Source organism: Oncorhynchus mykiss, chromosome 19, assembly GCF_057628025.1.
Source record: "Oncorhynchus mykiss isolate SJ-2025 chromosome 19, ASM5762802v1, whole genome shotgun sequence".
Classification (NCBI taxonomy): domain Eukaryota; kingdom Metazoa; phylum Chordata; class Actinopteri; order Salmoniformes; family Salmonidae; genus Oncorhynchus; species Oncorhynchus mykiss.
In genome coordinates this window covers 74896267-74914821 of record NC_143040.1, presented here as the reverse complement: position 1 = coordinate 74914821, position 18555 = coordinate 74896267, and the positions used below count along the sequence as shown (strand labels likewise).

The window sequence follows — 18555 nt, the reverse complement described above, 5'->3', positions numbered from 1 at the left end:
CTTATTCCTTATTCTGATTCCAATTATCTTCCACATGCAATTTTTGGAAAACCTGGGAATTTTGTGAGAAAATACCTGAATTTTGCAACCCTAGTCAAGTACAGACTAAAACAGTTAAATCCGTAATGCCCTGTCCTGGAAGCCTCTGTCTCCCATCACTAGTTGAACCCCGCACAATTATGTTGCCCTGGTCTGTTCTGATTGGTTTGTTATGAAGGCAGTGAACCTGTCAGGAGATGTTCTGATGTTCTTATGCACCGAGACAGAGATGACTGACTAACATGCTTCCTGTTCCTCTCTCTCTGGGGGCTATTGGTTCCTGTCTCTCTGATTGGAGGCTCTCATGTGTCACTCTCAGTCCCTGCCAATAAACATGCCAGATAACACTGTAGAGTGGCGTGTACTGTTACAGAAAGCTGGATCAATAAGTTAACTATTAAAAAAAACATTTTTTTAAGTGAATAAAGCACAGATGTTCCGCGACCCAGATTGAATCTCGGCCATAGACTTAAAATTGGCTCAACAACTAATCTACAAATGTAGTTTTCTTAGTCAACCTGGAAATCAAGAGATGTGTCTTGCTGTTTATCAAAGTTAGTTGGACAACTATGTTCCTGTTCTCTGGAACGCCGGCTTCTCCCAGGTGGAGTTAGGTTGTCAGCTTCATGATGACGATGTCTCTTTGTCAAATCATCAAATAAAATGTCATTTGTCACATGCGCTGAATACAACAGGTGTAGTCCTTACCGTGACATGCTGAATACAACAAGTGTAGACCTTACCGTGACATGCTGAATACAACAGGTGTAGTCCTTACCGTGACATGCTGAATACAACAGGTGTAGTCCTTACCGTGACATGCTGAATACAACAGGTGTAGTCCTTACCGTGACATGCTTACTCTACAAGCCCTTAACCAACAATGCAGAGTTTTAAAAAAAAGAAAGAAACATTTATAGTAACACAATAAAACAACAATAACAAGGCTATATTTACAGGGAGTACCGGTACTGAGTCAGTGTGGAGGCTATATATACAGGGAGTACCGGTACTGAGTCAGTGTGGATGCTATATATACAGGGGGTACCGGTACTGAGTCAGTGTGGAGGCTATATATACAGGGAGTACCGGTACTGAGTTAGTGTGGAGGCTATATATACAGGGGGTACCGGTACCGAGTCAGTGTGGAGGCTATATTTACAGGGAGTACCGGTACTGAGTCAGTGTGGAGGCTAAATATACAGGGAGTACCGGTACTGAGTCAGTGTGGAGGCTATATATACAGGGAGTACCGGTACTGAGTCAGTGTGGAGGCTATATATACAGGGGGTACCGGTACCGAGTCAGTGTGGAGGCTATATATACAGGGGGTACCGGTACTGAGTCAGTGTGGAGGCTATATATACAGGGAGTACCGGTACCGAGTCAGTGTGGAGGCTATATTTACAGGGAGTACCGGTACTGAGTCAGTGTGGAGGCTATATATACAGGGGGTACCGGTACCGAGTCAGTGTGGAGGCTATATTTACAGGGAGTACCGGTACTGAGTCAGTGTGGAGGCTATATATACAGGGGGTACCGGTACTGAGTCAGTGTGGAGGCTATATATACAGGGGGTACCGGTACTGAGTCAGTGTGGAGGCTATATATACAGGGAGTACCGGTACTGAGTCAGTGTGGAGGCTATATATACAGGGGGTACCGGTACAGAGTCAGTGTGGAGGCTATATATACAGGGAGTACCGGTACTGAGTCAGTGTGGAGGCTATATATACAGGGGGTACCGGTACAGAGTCAGTGTGGAGGCTATATATACAGGGGGTACCGGTACTGAGTCAGTGTGGAGGCTATATATACAGGGAGTACCGGTACCGAGTCAGTGTGGAGGCTATATTTACAGGGAGTACCGGTACCGAGTCAGTGTGGAGGCTATATATACAGGGAGTACCGGTACTGAGTCAGTGTGGAGGCTATATATACAGGGGGTACCGGTACCGAGTCAGTGTGGAGGCTATATATACAGGGGGTACCGGTACTGAGTCAGTGTGGAGGCTATATATACAGGGAGTACCGGTACCGAGTCAGTGTGGAGGCTATATTTACAGGGAGTACCGGTACTGAGTCAGTGTGGAGGCTATATATACAGGGGGTACCGGTACCGAGTCAGTGTGGAGGCTATATTTACAGGGAGTACCGGTACTGAGTCAGTGTGGAGGCTATATATACAGGGGGTACCGGTACTGAGTCAGTGTGGAGGCTATATATACAGGGGGTACCGGTACTGAGTCAGTGTGGAGGCTATATATACAGGGAGTACCGGTACTGAGTCAGTGTGGAGGCTATATATACAGGGGGTACCGGTACCGAGTCAGTGTGGAGGCTATATATACAGGGGGTACCGGTACTGAGTCAGTGTGGAGGCTATATATACAGGGGGTACCGGTACTGAGTCAGTGTGGAGGCTATATATACAGGGAGTACCGGTACTGAGTCAGTGTGGAGGCTATATATACAGGGGGTACCGAGTCAGTGTGGAGGCTATATATACAGGGAGTACCGGTACTGAGTCAGTGTGGAGGCTATATTTACAGGGAGTACCGGTACCGAGTCAGTGTGGAGGCTATATTTACAGGGAGTACCGGTACTGAGTCAGTGTGGAGGCTATATATACAGGGGGTACCGGTACCGAGTCAGTGTGGAGGCTATATATACAGGGAGTACCGGTACTGAGTCAGTGTGGAGGCTATATTTACAGGGAGTACCGGTACCGAGTCAGTGTGGAGGCTATATATACAGGGAGTACCGGTACTGAGTCAGTGTGGAGGCTATATATACAGGGAGTACCGGTACTGAGTCAGTGTGGAGGCTATATATACAGGGGGTACCGGTACTGAGTCAGTGTGGAGGCTATATATACAGGGGGTACCGGTACTGAGTCAGTGTAGAGGCTATATATACAGGGGGTACCGGTACCGAGTCAGTGTGGAGGCTATACAGTGGGGCAAAAAAGTATTTAGTCAGCCACCAATTGTGCAAGTTCTCCCACTTAAAAAGATGACAGAGGCCTGTAATTTTCATCATAGGTACACTTCAACTATGACAGACAAAGTGAGAAAAAAAATCCAGAAAATCACATTATAGGATTTTTAATTAATGTATTTGCAAATTATGGTGGAAAATAAGTATCTGGTCAATAACAAAAGTTTATCTCAATACTTTGTTATATACCCTTTGTTGGCAATGACAGAGATCAAACGTTTTCTGTAAGTCTTCACAAGGTTTTCACACACTGTTGCTGGTATTTTGGCCCATTCCTCCATGCAGATCTCCTCTAGAGCAGTGGTGTTTTGGGGCTGTTGCTGGGCAACAGGGACTTTCAAAGACTCCAAAGATTTTCTATGGGATTGAGATCTGGAAACTGGCTAGGCCACTCCAGGACATTGAAATGCTTCTTACGAAGCCACTCCTTCGTTGCCCAGGCGGTTTGTTTGGGATCATTGTCATGCTGAAAGACCCAGCCACATTTCATCTTCAATGCCCTTGCTGATGGAAGGAGGTTTTCACTCAAAATCTTGAGATACATGGCCCCATTCATTCTTTCCTTTACACGGATCAGTCGTTCTGGTCCCTTTGCAGAAAAACAGCCCCAAAGCATGATGTTTCCACCCCCATGCTTCACAGTAGGTATGGTGTTCTTTGGATGGAACACAGCATTCTTTGTCCTCCAAACACGACAAGTTGAGTTTTTACCAAAAAGTTATATTTTGGTTTCATCTGACCATATGACATTCTCCCAATCTTCTTCTGGATCATCCAAATGCTCTCTAGCAAACTTCAGACGGGCCTGGACATGTACTGGCTTAAGCAGGGGACAACGTCTGGCACTGCAGGATTTGAGTCCCTGGCGGCGTAGTGTGTTATTGATGGTAGGCTTTGTTACTTTGGTCCCAGCTCTCTGCAGGTCATTCACTAGGTCCCCCGGTGTGGTTCTGGGATTTCTGCTCACCGTTCTTGTGATCATTTTGACCCCACGGGGTGAGATCTTGCGTGGAGCCCCAGATCGAGGGAGATTATCAGTGGTCGTGTATGTCTTCCATTTCCTAATAATTGCTCCCACAGTTGATTTCTTCAAACCAAGCTGCTTACCTATTGCAGATTCAGTCTTCCCAGACTGGTGCAGGTCTACAATTTTGTTTCTGGTGTCATTTGACAGCTCTTTGGTCTTGGCCATAGTGGAGTTTGGAGTGTGACTGTTTGAGGTTGTGGACAGGTGTCTTTTATACTGATAACAAGTTCAAACAGGTAACTAGTGGAGGACAGAGGAGCCTCTTAAAGAAGAAGTTACAGGTCTGTGAGAGCCAGAAATCTCAGAAAGGCTATATATACAGGGGGTACTGGTACCGAGTCAGTGTGGAGGGAGGAGGACGGGGCTACTGAAGGGGGAGAGGACGGGGGTACTGAAGGGGGAGAGGACGGGGCTACTGAGGTGGGAGAGGATGGGGCTACAGAGGGGGGAGGAGGACGGGGCTACTGAGGGGGAGGAGGACGGGGCTACTGAGGGGGAGGAGGACGGGGCTACTGAGGGGGGAGGAGGACGGGGCTACTGAGGGGAAGTAGGACGGGGCTACTGAGGGGGGAGGAGGACGGGGCTACTGAGGGGAGGACGGGGCTACTGAGGGGGAGTAGGATGGGGCTACTGAGGGGGAGGAGGACGGGGCTACTGAGGGGGAGGAGGACGGGGCTACTGAGGGGGGAGGAGGACGGGGCTACTGAGGGGAGGACGGGGCTACTGAGGGGGGAGGAGGACGGGGCTACTGAGGGGGAGACAAGGCTACTGAGGGGGAGTAGGATGGGGCTACTGAGGTGGGAGACGGGGCTACTGAGGGGGAGGAGGACGGGGCTACTGAGGTGGGAGACGGGGCTACTGAGGTGGGAGTAGGATAGGGCTACTGAGGTGGCAGTAGGACGGGGCTACTGAGGTGGGAGTAGGACGGGGCTACTGAGGGGGGAGGAGGACGAGGGTACTGAGGGGGAGGAGGACGAGGGTACTGAGGGGGGAGGAGGACAAGGGTACTGAGGGGGAGGAGGACGAGGGTACTGAGGGGGAGGAGGATGGGGCTACTAAGGGGGGAGGAGGACGGGGGTACTGAGGGGGGAGGAGGGGGAGGGTACTGAAGGGGAGGAGGACGGGGCTACTGAGGGGGGAGGAAGACAGGGCTACTGAGGGGGGAGGAGGAAAGGGCTACTGAGGGGGGAGGAGGACGGGGCTACTGAGGGGGGAGAAGGACGGGGCTACTGAGGGGGGAGAAGGACGGGGCTACTGAGGGGGGAGAAGGACGGGGCTACTGAGGGGGGAGAAGGACGGGGCTACTGAGGGGGGAGAAGGACGGGGCTACTGAGGGGGGAGGAGGACGGGGCTACTGAGGGGGGAGGAGGACGGGGCTACTGAGGGGGGAGGAGGACGGGGCTACTGAGATGGGGAGGAGGACGGGGCTACTGAGGGGGAGTAGGACGGGGCTACTGAGGGGGGAGGAGGACGGGGCTACTGAGGGGGAGTAGGACGGGGCTACTGAGGGGGAGTAGGACGGGGCTACTGAGGGGGGAGTAGGACGGGGCTACTGAGGGGGGAGTAGGACGGGGCTACTGAGGGGGGAGTAGGACGGGGCTACTGAGGGGGGAGTAGGACGGGGCTACTGAGGGGGACGGGGCTACTGAGGGGGGAGTAGGACGGGGCTACTGAGGGGGGAGGAGGACGGGGCTACTGAGGGGGGAGGAGGACGGGGCTACTGAGGGGGAGTAGGACGGGGCTACTGAGGGGGAGACGGGGCTACTGAGGGGGAGGAGGACGTGGCTACTGAGGGGGAGGAGGACGGGGCTACTGAGGGGGAGTAGGACGGGGCTACTGAGGGGGGAGGAGGACGGGGCTACTGAGGGGGGAGGAGGACGGGGCTACTGAGGGGGAGTAGGACGGGGCTACTGAGGGGGAGTAGGACGGGGCTACTGAGGGGGAGTAGGACGGGGCTACTGAGGGGGAGACGGGGCTACTGAGGGGGAGGAGGACGGGGCTACTGAAGGGGAGGAGGACGGGGCTACTGAGGGGGGAGTAGGACGGGGCTACTGAGGGGGGAGGAGGACGGGGCTACTGAGGGGGGAGGAGGACGGGGCTACTGAGGGGGAGGAGGACGGGGCTACTGAGGGGGAGGAGGACGGGGCTACTGAGGGGGAGGAGGACGGGGCTACTGAGGGGGAGTAGGACGGGGCTACTGAGGGGGAGTAGGACGGGGCTACTGAGGGGGAGACGGGGCTACTGAGGGGGAGGAGGACGGGGCTACTGAAGGGGAGGAGGACGGGGCTACTGAGGGGGGAGTAGGACAGGGCTACTGAGGGGGGAGGAGGACGGGGCTACTGAGGGGGGAGGAGGACGGGGCTACTGAGGGGGAGGAGGACGGGGCTACTGAGGGGGAGGAGGACGGGGCTACTGAGGGGGAGGAGGTTCATGAGAATTTGTAAGATTCTTGTTTGCATAAAATAGACGGAGACCAGCCATTTCAATAATAGGTAATAATAATAATAATTACTCAAGTATGACAATTGGGTACTTTTCCCATAAAATTATTAATTCATTCAAGATTTATAGAAAAGTCTGTCAGAAAAACAATTGTCCAAACCACGTCTCTACCATATATGTTTTAAAAGTAACCAACACTTTACTCTGAGATTTACCATGTTGAAAAGTGAATGAAATGTAACCACAGACATGATCAAAAAGTAGTCACTGCTCATTATACAACGGGTGGGTCTAATCCTGAATGCTGATTGGTTAAAAGCGCATTCCAGCCGGTGTCTATTCCACAAGTTAGCGCCGGCTAAATCTATGACATTAAAATGCCTATTTACTCTGTTCCATCTGACTGCGCAATCCACCATCTCATCAGCCCAGGCAGGGAATGTATAAACTTGGTCTCCACTATAAAAAGCATCTAGACATTATCTCACATTTCTTTTAGACTAACAATTAGTTTTCAACAGTGGAGATTTGTATAAACCTTGCTGTCTGTCTCTCAGACATTTGTAACATTGTTTCAATATTCAAATTCGATCTCCAGCTGTCCTGTAGTAATGAATGTGTCGGGAGTCGGGACAAGACAGACAGGCAGGCAGCGTTTCTCCGCCAGTCAAAATCATGAATCAGCAGCATTTGTATATATACAAAGAACTATCAATAGAAAACAGGTAAACCAAACAAAGTGAAACTAGTTTGAAGTCTTTCCAGCTTCAGTTTGAAGTGATTGTGTTAGCTGTGTTGTTGGCTCGCTCCTCTGAACAACAGTGTCCTGACGAGAGAGCACATTTCCTATGCCAGGTGAAATTACGCCTCATTAGCTTATTGTCATGGATGTATCCAAATAAATGTCACTAGAAAACAGCTTAAACAAACACAAATGCAGCTACTATTGTTATTCAGGCTGCACTTTTTGACGTGACTGTGAGTTAGCCATAGTTGGCTAGCTAGCAAGGGATAATAACTGCCAGCCAGTATGGCAATGGAACATTTAGAACGAACGACTAGATAGATACAGAACAGAAAGACAACTGGGTCGCATCTCTGGCAACCGGACCAGCCGGCTTGGGTAGCAACCCTAGATGTGTGTCGGGACTATGTGGTGGACTGAACCAAGTTGTAGAAACATCTCAAGGATGATCAATGGAAACAAGATGCACCTGAACTCAATTTAGAGTCTCATAGCAAAGAGTCTGAATACCTATGTAAATAAGGTATCTGTTTATTTTTTAAAAAATAAATGTACAAAAAATTCTAAAACCTGTTTTCGCTTTGTTATTAGGTGGTGTTGTGATGTTGTTTTTAAATCTAATATTTAACCCATTTTAGAATTAGGTTGTAACCTAACAAACAAAATGTGTTAAAAGTCAATGGATCTGCATACTTCCTGAATGCACTGTAGATTATTTGGCTGTATGTATTTGTTGATATAGACCTATTGTAAATGTGTATTATTGTTGCGTCACCATCATTATTGCGCCAAAAAAAACACTAGTACAAACACACATCTTTAGGCTACATATTATTTTCACAGAGGTAATGAACTGTCTATTGATCCGCATAGCCATGATTAAACAGGACCACGTTTAAAACACAAGCGGTCCCTGAGTTTATGTCAATATTCCACAGGTGAACTAACGGTTACATAAACCAGGAATGCAGACAGGCTTTATCTGAGCTGTCCAACACGTCTCCACCTGCTGTTTACCTACTGACCAACAAAGCATGTTATTCTGATGTTTTGCCTTGGTAAAAACCTTGGTAGAGCATGGGTGGAATAGGCATTGTGGGGCTGTAAAACCTTGGTAGAGCATGGGTGGAATAGGCATTGGTGGTGCTGTAAAACCTTGGTAGAGCATGGGTGGAATAGGCATTGGTGGGGCTGTAAAACCTTGGTAGAGCATGGGTGGAGTAGGCATTGGTGGGGCTGTAAAACCTTGGTAGAGCATGGGTGGAATAGGCATTGGTGGTGCTGTAAAACCTTGGTAGAGCATGGGTGGAATAGGCATTGGTGGTGCTGTAAAACCTTGGTAGAGCATGGGTGGAATAGGCATTGGTGGGGCTGTAAAACCTTGGTAGAGCATGGGTGGAATAGGCATTGTGGGGCTGTAAAACCTTGGTAGAGCATGGGTGGAATAGGCATTGTGGGGCTGTAAAACCTTGGTAGAGCATGGGTGGAATAGGCATTGGTGGTGCTCATGTGAATTTCCTTATTTTTTTCCCCGGCTTCAGATCAATACCTGTTCTCACTTAAAAACACAGCTTTAGTTTCTAACACAACAGTAAAAGATAGACAACAACAGGTGAATTTTACCATTTAATTATAAAACATTCATGTCATTATTTTATTTACATTTGTAATTACAATATTATCACTTAGCTAGTAATCCTCAGTTTCAACATAGTTTAATCACTTTTCTAGTGGAGCTTTTTGTTCTGCTGAACATCATGTGCCGCCTTACATTACTGTACTTTAAGAGCCTCAGGAGTTTGATTTTCAAAACCAATCAACAAATATATCATTCACAATACTTTGTCATTATTTAAAAAAACAAACAGCATTGCTGCTAAATTATACATATTAACAAACTACTTCCTCAAGTATCTACAGTGCCAATTTACAAAGAGAGGAAGGGAGAGAAGAGAGAGAGGAGAAAGGGAGAGATAAAACAGAAAACTGAGGAATTTGAGGCTTTGTTGGATACCAGGGTATGTATGTTCCTAGGGGGTTGTTGTGTATCTCTGTTAACGGAGACCAGTTCCTAGGGGGTTGTTGTGTATCTCTGTTAACGGAGACCAGTTCCTAGGGGGTTGTTGTGTATCTCTTAACGTAGACCAGTTCCTAGGGGGTTTATGTGTATCTCTGTTAACTGAGACCAGTTCCTAGGGGGTTGATGTGTATCTCTGTTAACGGAGACCAGTTCCTAGGGGGTTGATGTGTATCTCTGTTAACGTAGACCAGTTCCTAGGGGGTTGTTGTGTATCTCTATTAACTGAGACCAGTTCCTAGGGGGTTAATGTGTATCTCTGTTAACTGAGACCAGTTCCTAGAGGGTTGTTGTGTATCTCTGTTAACGGAGCGAGGTATAGAGGGAGATCTGCTGCTGCTGTGAAGATGGGAGGAGAAGAGAGGAAGTTTACACTGCCTTCACAATCCACGGGTCAAATCCCTCCCCAAGCACTACCAATGTATTGCCGCACAGAAGGTCCTTCAGAAGCCAGGTGGGTTGGAGGTTGTTAGATACTAGGTTGAAGATGCCCAGGTTAGGACAAGAGGATTCTAAGATCCCATAATCCTTGGCATAAATGCGGAAGAATTCTAAACAATGAGAAGAGTAATGCGAGCGAAAATGACGGGAAATGCATCTTCAATTTAGGAGACTGGAGGCTACAGGCTCTCACAGGTAAGGAGGCTACAGGCTCTCACAGGAGAGGAGGCTACAGGCTCTCACAGGAGACTGGAGGCTACAGGCTCTCAGAGGAGAGGAGGCTACAGGCTCTCAGAGGAGAGGAGGCTGGAGGAGACAGGAGATCTCTGTTAGGAGAGAGAGACATGATATCTCTGTTAGGAGAGAGAGACATGATCTCTGTTAGGAGAGAGACATGACATCTCTGTTAGGAGAGAGAGACATGATGTCTCTGTTAGGAGAGAGAGACATGATGTCTCTGTTAGGAGAGAGAGACGTGATATCTCTGTTAGGAGAGAGAGACGTGATATCTCTGTTAGGAGAGAGAGAGATGGAGATCTCTGTTAGGAGAGAGAGACATGATATATCTGTTAGGAGAGAGAGACGTGATATCTCTGTTAGGAGAGAGAGAGATGGAGATCTCTGTTAGGAGAGAGAGACATGATATATCTGTTAGGAGAGAGAGACGTGATATCTCTGTTAGGAGAGAGAGACATGATATCTCTGTTAGGAGAGAGAGAGATGGAGAACTCTGTTAGGAGAGAGAGACATGATATCTCTGTTAGGAGAGAGAGACATGATATATCTGTTAGGAGAGAGAGAGATGGAGATCTCTGTTAGGAGAGCGAGAGACGTGATATCTCTGTTAGGAGAGAGAGACATGATATCTCTGTTAGGAGAGAGAGACATGATATCTCTGTTAGGAGAGAGAGACATGGAGACAACTATCAACTACACCGCCTGACTGCCTCCATGAGGACTTATAGGCTAAGAGGGGAGGCAGAGAGCTGGGGTTATTGAGGTGTGTTTTGGATATTAAGGGGAAAACAGCGCCTGTACAGGAATGAACCAGCACAGCCCAGTGGCTTTAACCTACAAGGATGTGGTTGGTAGCTCCGGTTAAAACTATACAATCTGACTGGGGTTTTCCATCCTAACAGAGGAGGCTGGAGTATTCAGGGGTGTCAGTGAGTCAGGACATCAACAGAGGAAACACAAGAGGGGAAGAAAACATGGACTAGCCTGGTCCCAGATCTGTTTGGCATGTCAATGACCACAGGGAGCTGGCAAAGACAACATAAACAGATCTGTTTGGCATGTCAATGACCACAGGGAGCTGGCAAAGACAACATCAACAGATCTGGGATTGAATAAAGCACAGCCATAAGGTCCTGTTCTAAACTAGTAAGACACATAGTCCATGATGCCTGTTCTCTCCAACAGCTCTGTCTGGATGTGTTGCTGCATTTAAGTGTTTAAAATATATATATATTTAACCTTTATTTAACTAGGCAAGTCAGTTAAGAACACATTCTTATTTACAATGACGGCCTACCATGGAACAGTGGGTTAACTGCCTGTTCAGGGGCAGAACGACAGATGTTTTATCTTGTCAGCTCGGGGATTCGATCTAGGAACCTTTCGGTTACTGGCCCAACACTCTAACCACCACTATGCTAACTATTTAAAGGGTAGTTAGCATAAACATAACCACATGTAATGTAATGTAACATGTAATGATTTACACTAGTTTACTCATCACAAGTCCCAATGCAAATATCCCTCCCTTTTCTATTACAGGAGTTACGACAGAACACCCATCAGAATTCCCAACAATGCCCAAGTCATGTCAGAATTTTTTTTTCCGGGTGTGATGTAATATAGAGGACCCATCAAGCCAGCCTATTCCCTATAACGTAAACACCAACAAAATATAACTTCAAATGGATACAATTAAACCAAATCGTCATGACTACTGGTTTGAATAGAATTTTCAGCCAACTTACAAGCAAATACTATGAATTTATTGTTACAAATCAACTTACAAAGTTGCTAGCTAACTGTCCCGACCAGATCACCGACCATTTCGAATCCCACCGTACTTTCTCCACTATGTAATCTGGTTTCAGAGCTGGTCATGGGTGTACCTCAGCCACGCTCAAGGTCCTAAACGATATCATAACCGCCATCAATAAGAGACATTACTGTGCAGCCGTCTTCATCGACCTGGCCAAGGCTTTCGACTCTGTCAATCACCACATCCTTATAGGCAGACTCCACAGCCTTGGTTTCTCAAATGATTGCCTCGCCTGGTTCACCAACTACTTCTCTGACAGAGTTCAGTGTGTGAAATCGGCGGGCCTGTTGTCCGGACCTCTGGCAGTCTCTATGGGGGTGCCACAGGGTGCAATTCTGGGCCCGACTATATTCTCTGTATACATCAATGATGTCGGTCTTGCTGCTGGTTATTCTTTGATCCACCTCTACGCAGATGACACCATTCTGTATACTTCTGGCCCGTCGTTGGACACTGTGTTAACTAACCTCCAGACGAGCTTCAATGCCATACAACTCTCCTTCCATGGCCTACAGCTGCTCTTAAATGCAAGTAAAACTAAATGCATGCTCTTCAACCGATCGCTGCCCGCACCTGCTTGCCCGTCCAGCATCACTACTCTGGATGGTTCTGACTTAGAATATGTGGACAATTACAAATACCTAGGTGTCTGGTTAGACTGTAAACTCTCCTTCCAGACTCACTTTAAGCATCTCCTATCCAGCATTAAATCTAGAATCGGCTTCCTATTTCGCAACAAAGCATCCTTCACTCACGCTGCCAAACATACCCTCATAAAACTGACTATACTACTGATCCTTGACTTCGGCGATGTCATTTACAAAATAGCCTCCAACACTCTACTCAGCAAACTGGATGCAGTCTATCACAGTGCCATCCGTTTTGTCACCAAAGCCCCATATACTACCCACCACTGTGACCTACCTGTACACTCTCGTTGGATGGCCCTCGCTTCATATTCGTCACCAAACCCACTGGCTCCAGGTCATCTATAAGTCTTTGCTAAGTCTTTGCTAGGTAAAGCCCCGCTTTATCTCAGCTCACTGGTCACCATAGCAGCACCCACACGTAGTACACAATCCAGCCTATTCCTCCTTTGACCGCCTTTCCTTCCAGTTCTCTGCTGCTAATGACTGGAAAAAATTGCAAAAATCAATGAAGTTCGAGACTCATATCTCCCTCACTAACTTTAAGCATCAGCTTGCACATTCATCTTCTGCACATCTACCATTCCAGTGTTTAATTGCTATATTGTAATTATTTCGCCACTACGGCCTATTTATTGCCTTACCTCACTAATCTTACCTCATTTGCACACACTGTATATAGACTTTTCTATTATGTTATTGACTGTATGTTTGTTTATTCCATGTGTAACTCTGTGTTGTTGTTTGTGTCGGGCTGCTTTGCTTTATCTTGGCCAGGTCGCAGTTGTAAATGAGAACTTGTTCTCAACTGGCCTACCTGGTTAAATAAAGGTGAAAAAAATGCTAACGTCAGCCCTGCTAGACTGCTAACGTTAGCCCTGCTAGTCTGCTAACGTTAGCCCTGCTAGTCTGCTAACGTTAGCCCTGTTAGACTGCTAGCGTTAGCCCTACTAGACTGCTAACGTTAGCCCTACTAGACTGCTAACGTTAGCCCTACTAGACTGCTAACGTTAGCCCTACTAGACTGCTAACGTTAGCCCTGCTAGACTGCTAGCGTTAGCCCTACTAGACTGCTAACATTAGCCCTGCTAGACTGCTAGCGTTAGCCCTACTAGACTGCTAACGTTAGCCCTACTAGACTGCTAACATTAGCCCTACTAGACTGCTAACATTAGCCCTACTAGACTGCTAGCGTTAGCCCTACTAGTCTGCTAACGTTAGCCCTGTTAGACTGCTAGCGTTAGCCCTACTAGACTGCTAACGTTAGCCCTGCTAGACTGCTAACATTAGCCCTACTAGACTGCTAGCGTTAGCCCTACTAGTCTGCTAACGTTAGCCCTGTTAGACTGCTAGCGTTAGCCCTACTAGACTGCTAACGTTAGCCCTACTAGACTGCTAACATTAGCCCTACTAGACTGCTAACATTAGCCCTACTAGACTGCTAACGTTAGCCCTACTAGACTGCTAACGTTACATTAGCCCTGAATGAGTCAGCCAGTTACTATCAACACCTAGCTTACTGCTACATTAAAGTAAACAACAGGCTGCTGGGGACTAAGTAGCCTGAGTGCCACATTTGTTTGTGCTCTTGCCAACTCCATTGCTGTCATTGTCAAGACAGACAAACAGACTGGCACTCAGGCTGGGGACTAACTGATATAACTGGTAAGGTGTAGAAACAAACTATCTGGTAGTAGAAAGCATACCAAGTAGGATGACTGGTAGTTTAGCAGACAGACGGCATACCAAGTAGGATGACTGATAGTTGATCAGACAGACAGACAGGCAGCATATCAAGTAGGATGACTGGTAGTTGATCAGACAGACAGACAGACAGACAGCATACCAAGTAGGATGACTGATAGTTGATCAGACAGTCTAGCAGACAGACAGACAGCATACCAAGTAGGATGACTGGTAGTTGATCAGACAGTCTAGCAGACAGACAGACAACATACCAAGTAGGATGACTGATAGTTGATCAGACAGTCTAGCAGACAGACAGACAACATACCAAGTAGGATGACTGATAGTTGATCAGACAGTCTAGCAGACAGACAGACAGACAGACAGACAGCATACCAAGTAGAATGACTGGTAGTTGACCAGACAGTCTAGCAGACAGACCAAGCAGAATGACTGGTAGTTGATCAGACAGTAGACAGCGATCAAGCTTCTCCTTTACTCTGACCAGGTGGTAGAGGACTAATACAAGTCTTTTTTTCTTTCCCCTAAGTTCCACATGTCTGTCAGCCAGGTGTGGTTCCCCAGGTGCAGCAGGTGTCCGCTGCATACCCGCTCCCCTCCTCCTCTCAGCAGGTATGCAGCTCCCCCCAGGAAACGCCCTGCCTCTCTCTCTCTTCATCCCTCCCTCCAGTCCGGGGGTGTAGTCTCTGGGGCAGGGGGAGGGGTTAGGATGGAGCAGGGCGGGGTCCAGGGGCAGGGAGGGGGTGTGGTCAGATACAGGTGGAGGGCTGTGCAGAGGGGTGTTGCTTCCTGTTCCTCAGACCACATGACTTCTCCTTGTAACCAAGACACATCTGCTGAGACACATCCACCAGGGCCGAGGCCACCGTTAGACCTACACAGAGACAGGAAGTGATGAATTAGTAACAGGAAGTGATGTATAAGTAACAGGATATGGTGTAACCAAGACACATCTATCTGCTGAGACACATCCACCAGGGCCGAGGCCACCGTTAGACCTACACAGAGACAGGAAGTGATATATTAGTAACAGGAAGTGATGTATTAGTTTGTCACTAAACAATATGGGACTCAGTGTTGAATTCAGGGGATGGTTGCGATTTAAACAAATAGAATATGATGTATTAATATAATTATTCATCAATCCACTCTGAGGTTTGAAAGACTAATTATATAGATTCATATATGATTAGTGTTCATTATATAGATTTAACTGATTCATATTTAGTATATAGAGAAACATAGTCTATTAACATAGTTATGTGTCAGAATTAGATAAACATAGTCTATTAACATAGTTCTACGTCAGAATGTTCAGATAAACACAGTCTATTACCATAGTTTTACGTCAGTGTACAGATAAACGTATAGTCTATTAACATAGTTCTACGTCAGTGTTCAGATAAACATACAGTCTAACATAGTTCTACGTCAGAGTGCTCAGAAAAACATAGTCTATTAACATAGTTCTACGTCAGAGTGTTCAGATAAACATACAGTCTAACATAGTTCTACGTCAGAGTGCTCAGATAAACAGTCTATTAACATAGTCCTACGTTAGAATTAGATAAACATAGTCTATTAACATAGTTCTACGTCAGAGTGTTCAGATAAACAGTCTATTAACATAGTTCTACGTCAGAGTGTTCAGATAAACAGTCTATTAACATAGTTCTACGTCAGAGTGTTTAGATAAACATAGTCTATTAACATAGTTCTACGTCAGAGTGTTCAGATAAACAGTCTATTAACATAGTTCTACGTCAGTGTTCAGATTAACATACAGTCTATTAACATAGTTCTACGTCAGTGTTCAGATAAACATAGTCTATTAACATAGTTCTACGTCAGAGTGTTTAGATAAACACAGTCTATTAACATAGTTCTACGTCAGAGTGTTTAGATAAACATAGTCTATTAACATAGTTCTACGTCAGAGTGTTTAGATAAACACAGTCTATTAACATAGTTCTACGTCAGAGTGTTTAGATAAACATAGTCTATTAACATAGTTCTACGTCAGAGTGTTTAGATAAACATAGTCTATTAACATAGTTCTACGTCAGAGTGTTTAGATAAACACAGTCTATTAACATAGTTCTACGTCAGAGTGTTTAGATAAACATAGTCTATTAACATAGTTCTACGTCAGAGTGTTTAGATAAACATAGTCTATTAACATAGTTCTACGTCAGAGTGTTCAGATAAACAGTCTATTAACATAGTTCTACGTCAGTGTTCAGATTAACATACAGTCTATTAACATAGTTCTACGTCAGTGTTCAGATAAACATAGTCTATTAACATAGTTCTACGTCAGAGTGTTTAGATAAACACAGTCTATTAACATAGTTCTACATCAGTGTTCAGATAAACAGTCTAACATAGTTCTACGTCAGTGTTCAGATAAACAGTCTAACATAGTTCTACGTCAAAGTGTTCAGATAAACAGTCTATTAACATAGTTCTACGTCAGAGTGCTCAGATAAACAGTCTATTAACATAGTTATACGTCAGAGTGTTCAGATAAACAGTCTATTAACATAGTTCTACGTCAGAGTGCTCAGATAAACAGTCTATTAACATAGTTCTACGTCAGAGTGTTCAGATAAACAGTCTATTAACATAGTTCTACGTCAGAGTGTTCAGATAAACAGTCTATTAACATAGTTCTACGTCAGAGTGCTCAGATAAACAGTCTATTAACATAGTTATACGTCAGAGTGTTCAGATAAACATACAGTCTATTAACATAGTTCTACGTCAGAGTGTTCAGATAAACAGTCTATTAACATAGTTCTACGTCAGAGTGTTCAGATAAACAGTCTATTAACATAGTTCTACGTCAGAGTGTTCAGATAAACAGTCTAACATAGTTCTACGTCAGAGTGTTCAGATAAACAGTCTATTAACATAGTTATACGTCAGAGTGTTCAGATAAACATATAGTCTATTAACATAGTTCTACATCAGAGTGTTCAGATAAACAGTCTAACATAGTTCTACATCAGAGTGTTCAGATAAACAGTCTAACATAGTTCTACATCAGAGTGTTCAGATAAACAGTCTAACATAGTTCTACATCAGAGTGTTCAGATAAACAGTCTAACATAGTTCTACATCAGAGTGTTCAGATAAACAGTCTAACATAGTTCTACATCAGAGTGTTCAGATAAACAGTCTAACATAGTTCTACATCAGTGTTCAGAATTTAAGCATTTTAATCCGGTCCAGATGCTAATCACAGCTAATCTCACATCCTCCTATACAGAAACGTATATACTGTATTCTATACCATCTATTGTATCTTACCTATGCCGCTCTGTCATTGCTCATCTATATATTTAGTTGTATATTTTCTTATTCCATTCCTTTACTTAGATTTGCGTTCATTAAATAGTTGTGGAATTGTTAGATATTACTGCACTGTCGGAGCTAGAAGCACAAGCATTTCACTACACTCGCATTTACATCTGCTAACCATGTGACCAATAACATCTGCTAACCATGTGTATGTGACCAATAACATCTGTTGATGGTCAGAACATGATGATGTGATGGCAGGGCTGTTGATGGTCAGAACATGATGATGTGATGGCAGGGCTGTTGATGGTCAGAACATGATGTGATGGCAGGGCTGTTGATGGTCAGAACATGATGTGATGGCAGCATGGCTGTTGATGGTCAGAACATGATGATGTGATGGCAGGGCTGTTGATGGTCAGAACATGATGTGATGGCAGGGCTGTTGATGGTCAGAACATGATGATGTGATGGCAGGGCTGTTGATGGTCAGAACATGATGATGTGATGGCAGGGCTGTTGATGGTCAGAACATGATGATGTGATGGCAGGGCTGTTGATGGTCAGAACATGATGATGTGACGGCAGGGCTGTTGATGGTCAGAACATGATGATGTGATGGCAGGGCTGTTGATGGTCAGAACATGATGTGATGGCAGGGCTGTTGATGGTCAGAACATGATGATGTGACGGCAGGGCTGTTGATGGTCAGAACATGATGATGTGATGGCAGGGCTGTTGATGGTCAGAATATGATGATGTGATGGCAGGGCTGTTGATGGTCAGAACATGATGCTGTGATGGCAGGGCTGTTGATGGTCAGAACATGATGATGTGATGGCAGGGCTGTTGATGGTCAGAACATGATGTGATGGCAGGGCTGTTGATGGTCAGAACATGATGTGATGGCAGGGCTGTTGATGGTCAGAACATGATGTGATGGCAGGGCTGTTGATGGTCAGAACATGATGATGGTCAGAACATGATGATGTGACAGCAGGGCTGTTGATGGTCAGAACATGATGTGAGGGCAGCAGGGCTGTTGATGGTCAGAACATGATGTGATGGCAG

General features: G+C 45.9%; 1 protein-coding gene and 1 long non-coding RNA gene across 19 annotated transcripts in view; one reads left to right on the top strand and one right to left on the bottom strand.

Annotated features, from left to right (window-relative positions):
- Positions 1 to 9875: 9875 nt before the first annotated feature.
- Positions 9876 to 10080, top strand: LOC149975333 (uncharacterized). Its single transcript, XR_016489115.1, has 2 exons — positions 9876 to 9966; positions 10017 to 10080. It is a non-coding gene; the product is annotated as an uncharacterized LOC149975333 (long non-coding RNA).
- Positions 10081 to 13105: 3025 nt separating this feature from the next.
- LOC110498653 (attractin) overlaps positions 13106 to 18555 on the bottom strand; it is a 281518-nt gene continuing 276068 nt past the window's right edge. For all 18 annotated transcript variants that reach the window (XM_090211734.1, XM_090211740.1, XM_090211735.1 and 15 more), the window contains exon 29: positions 13106 to 15055. In XM_090211734.1, coding sequence (XP_090067860.1) covers positions 14931 to 15055 — 125 coding nt within the window. In that variant the 3' untranslated portion in view covers positions 13106 to 14930. The remainder of the gene's footprint in view (positions 15056 to 18555) is intronic.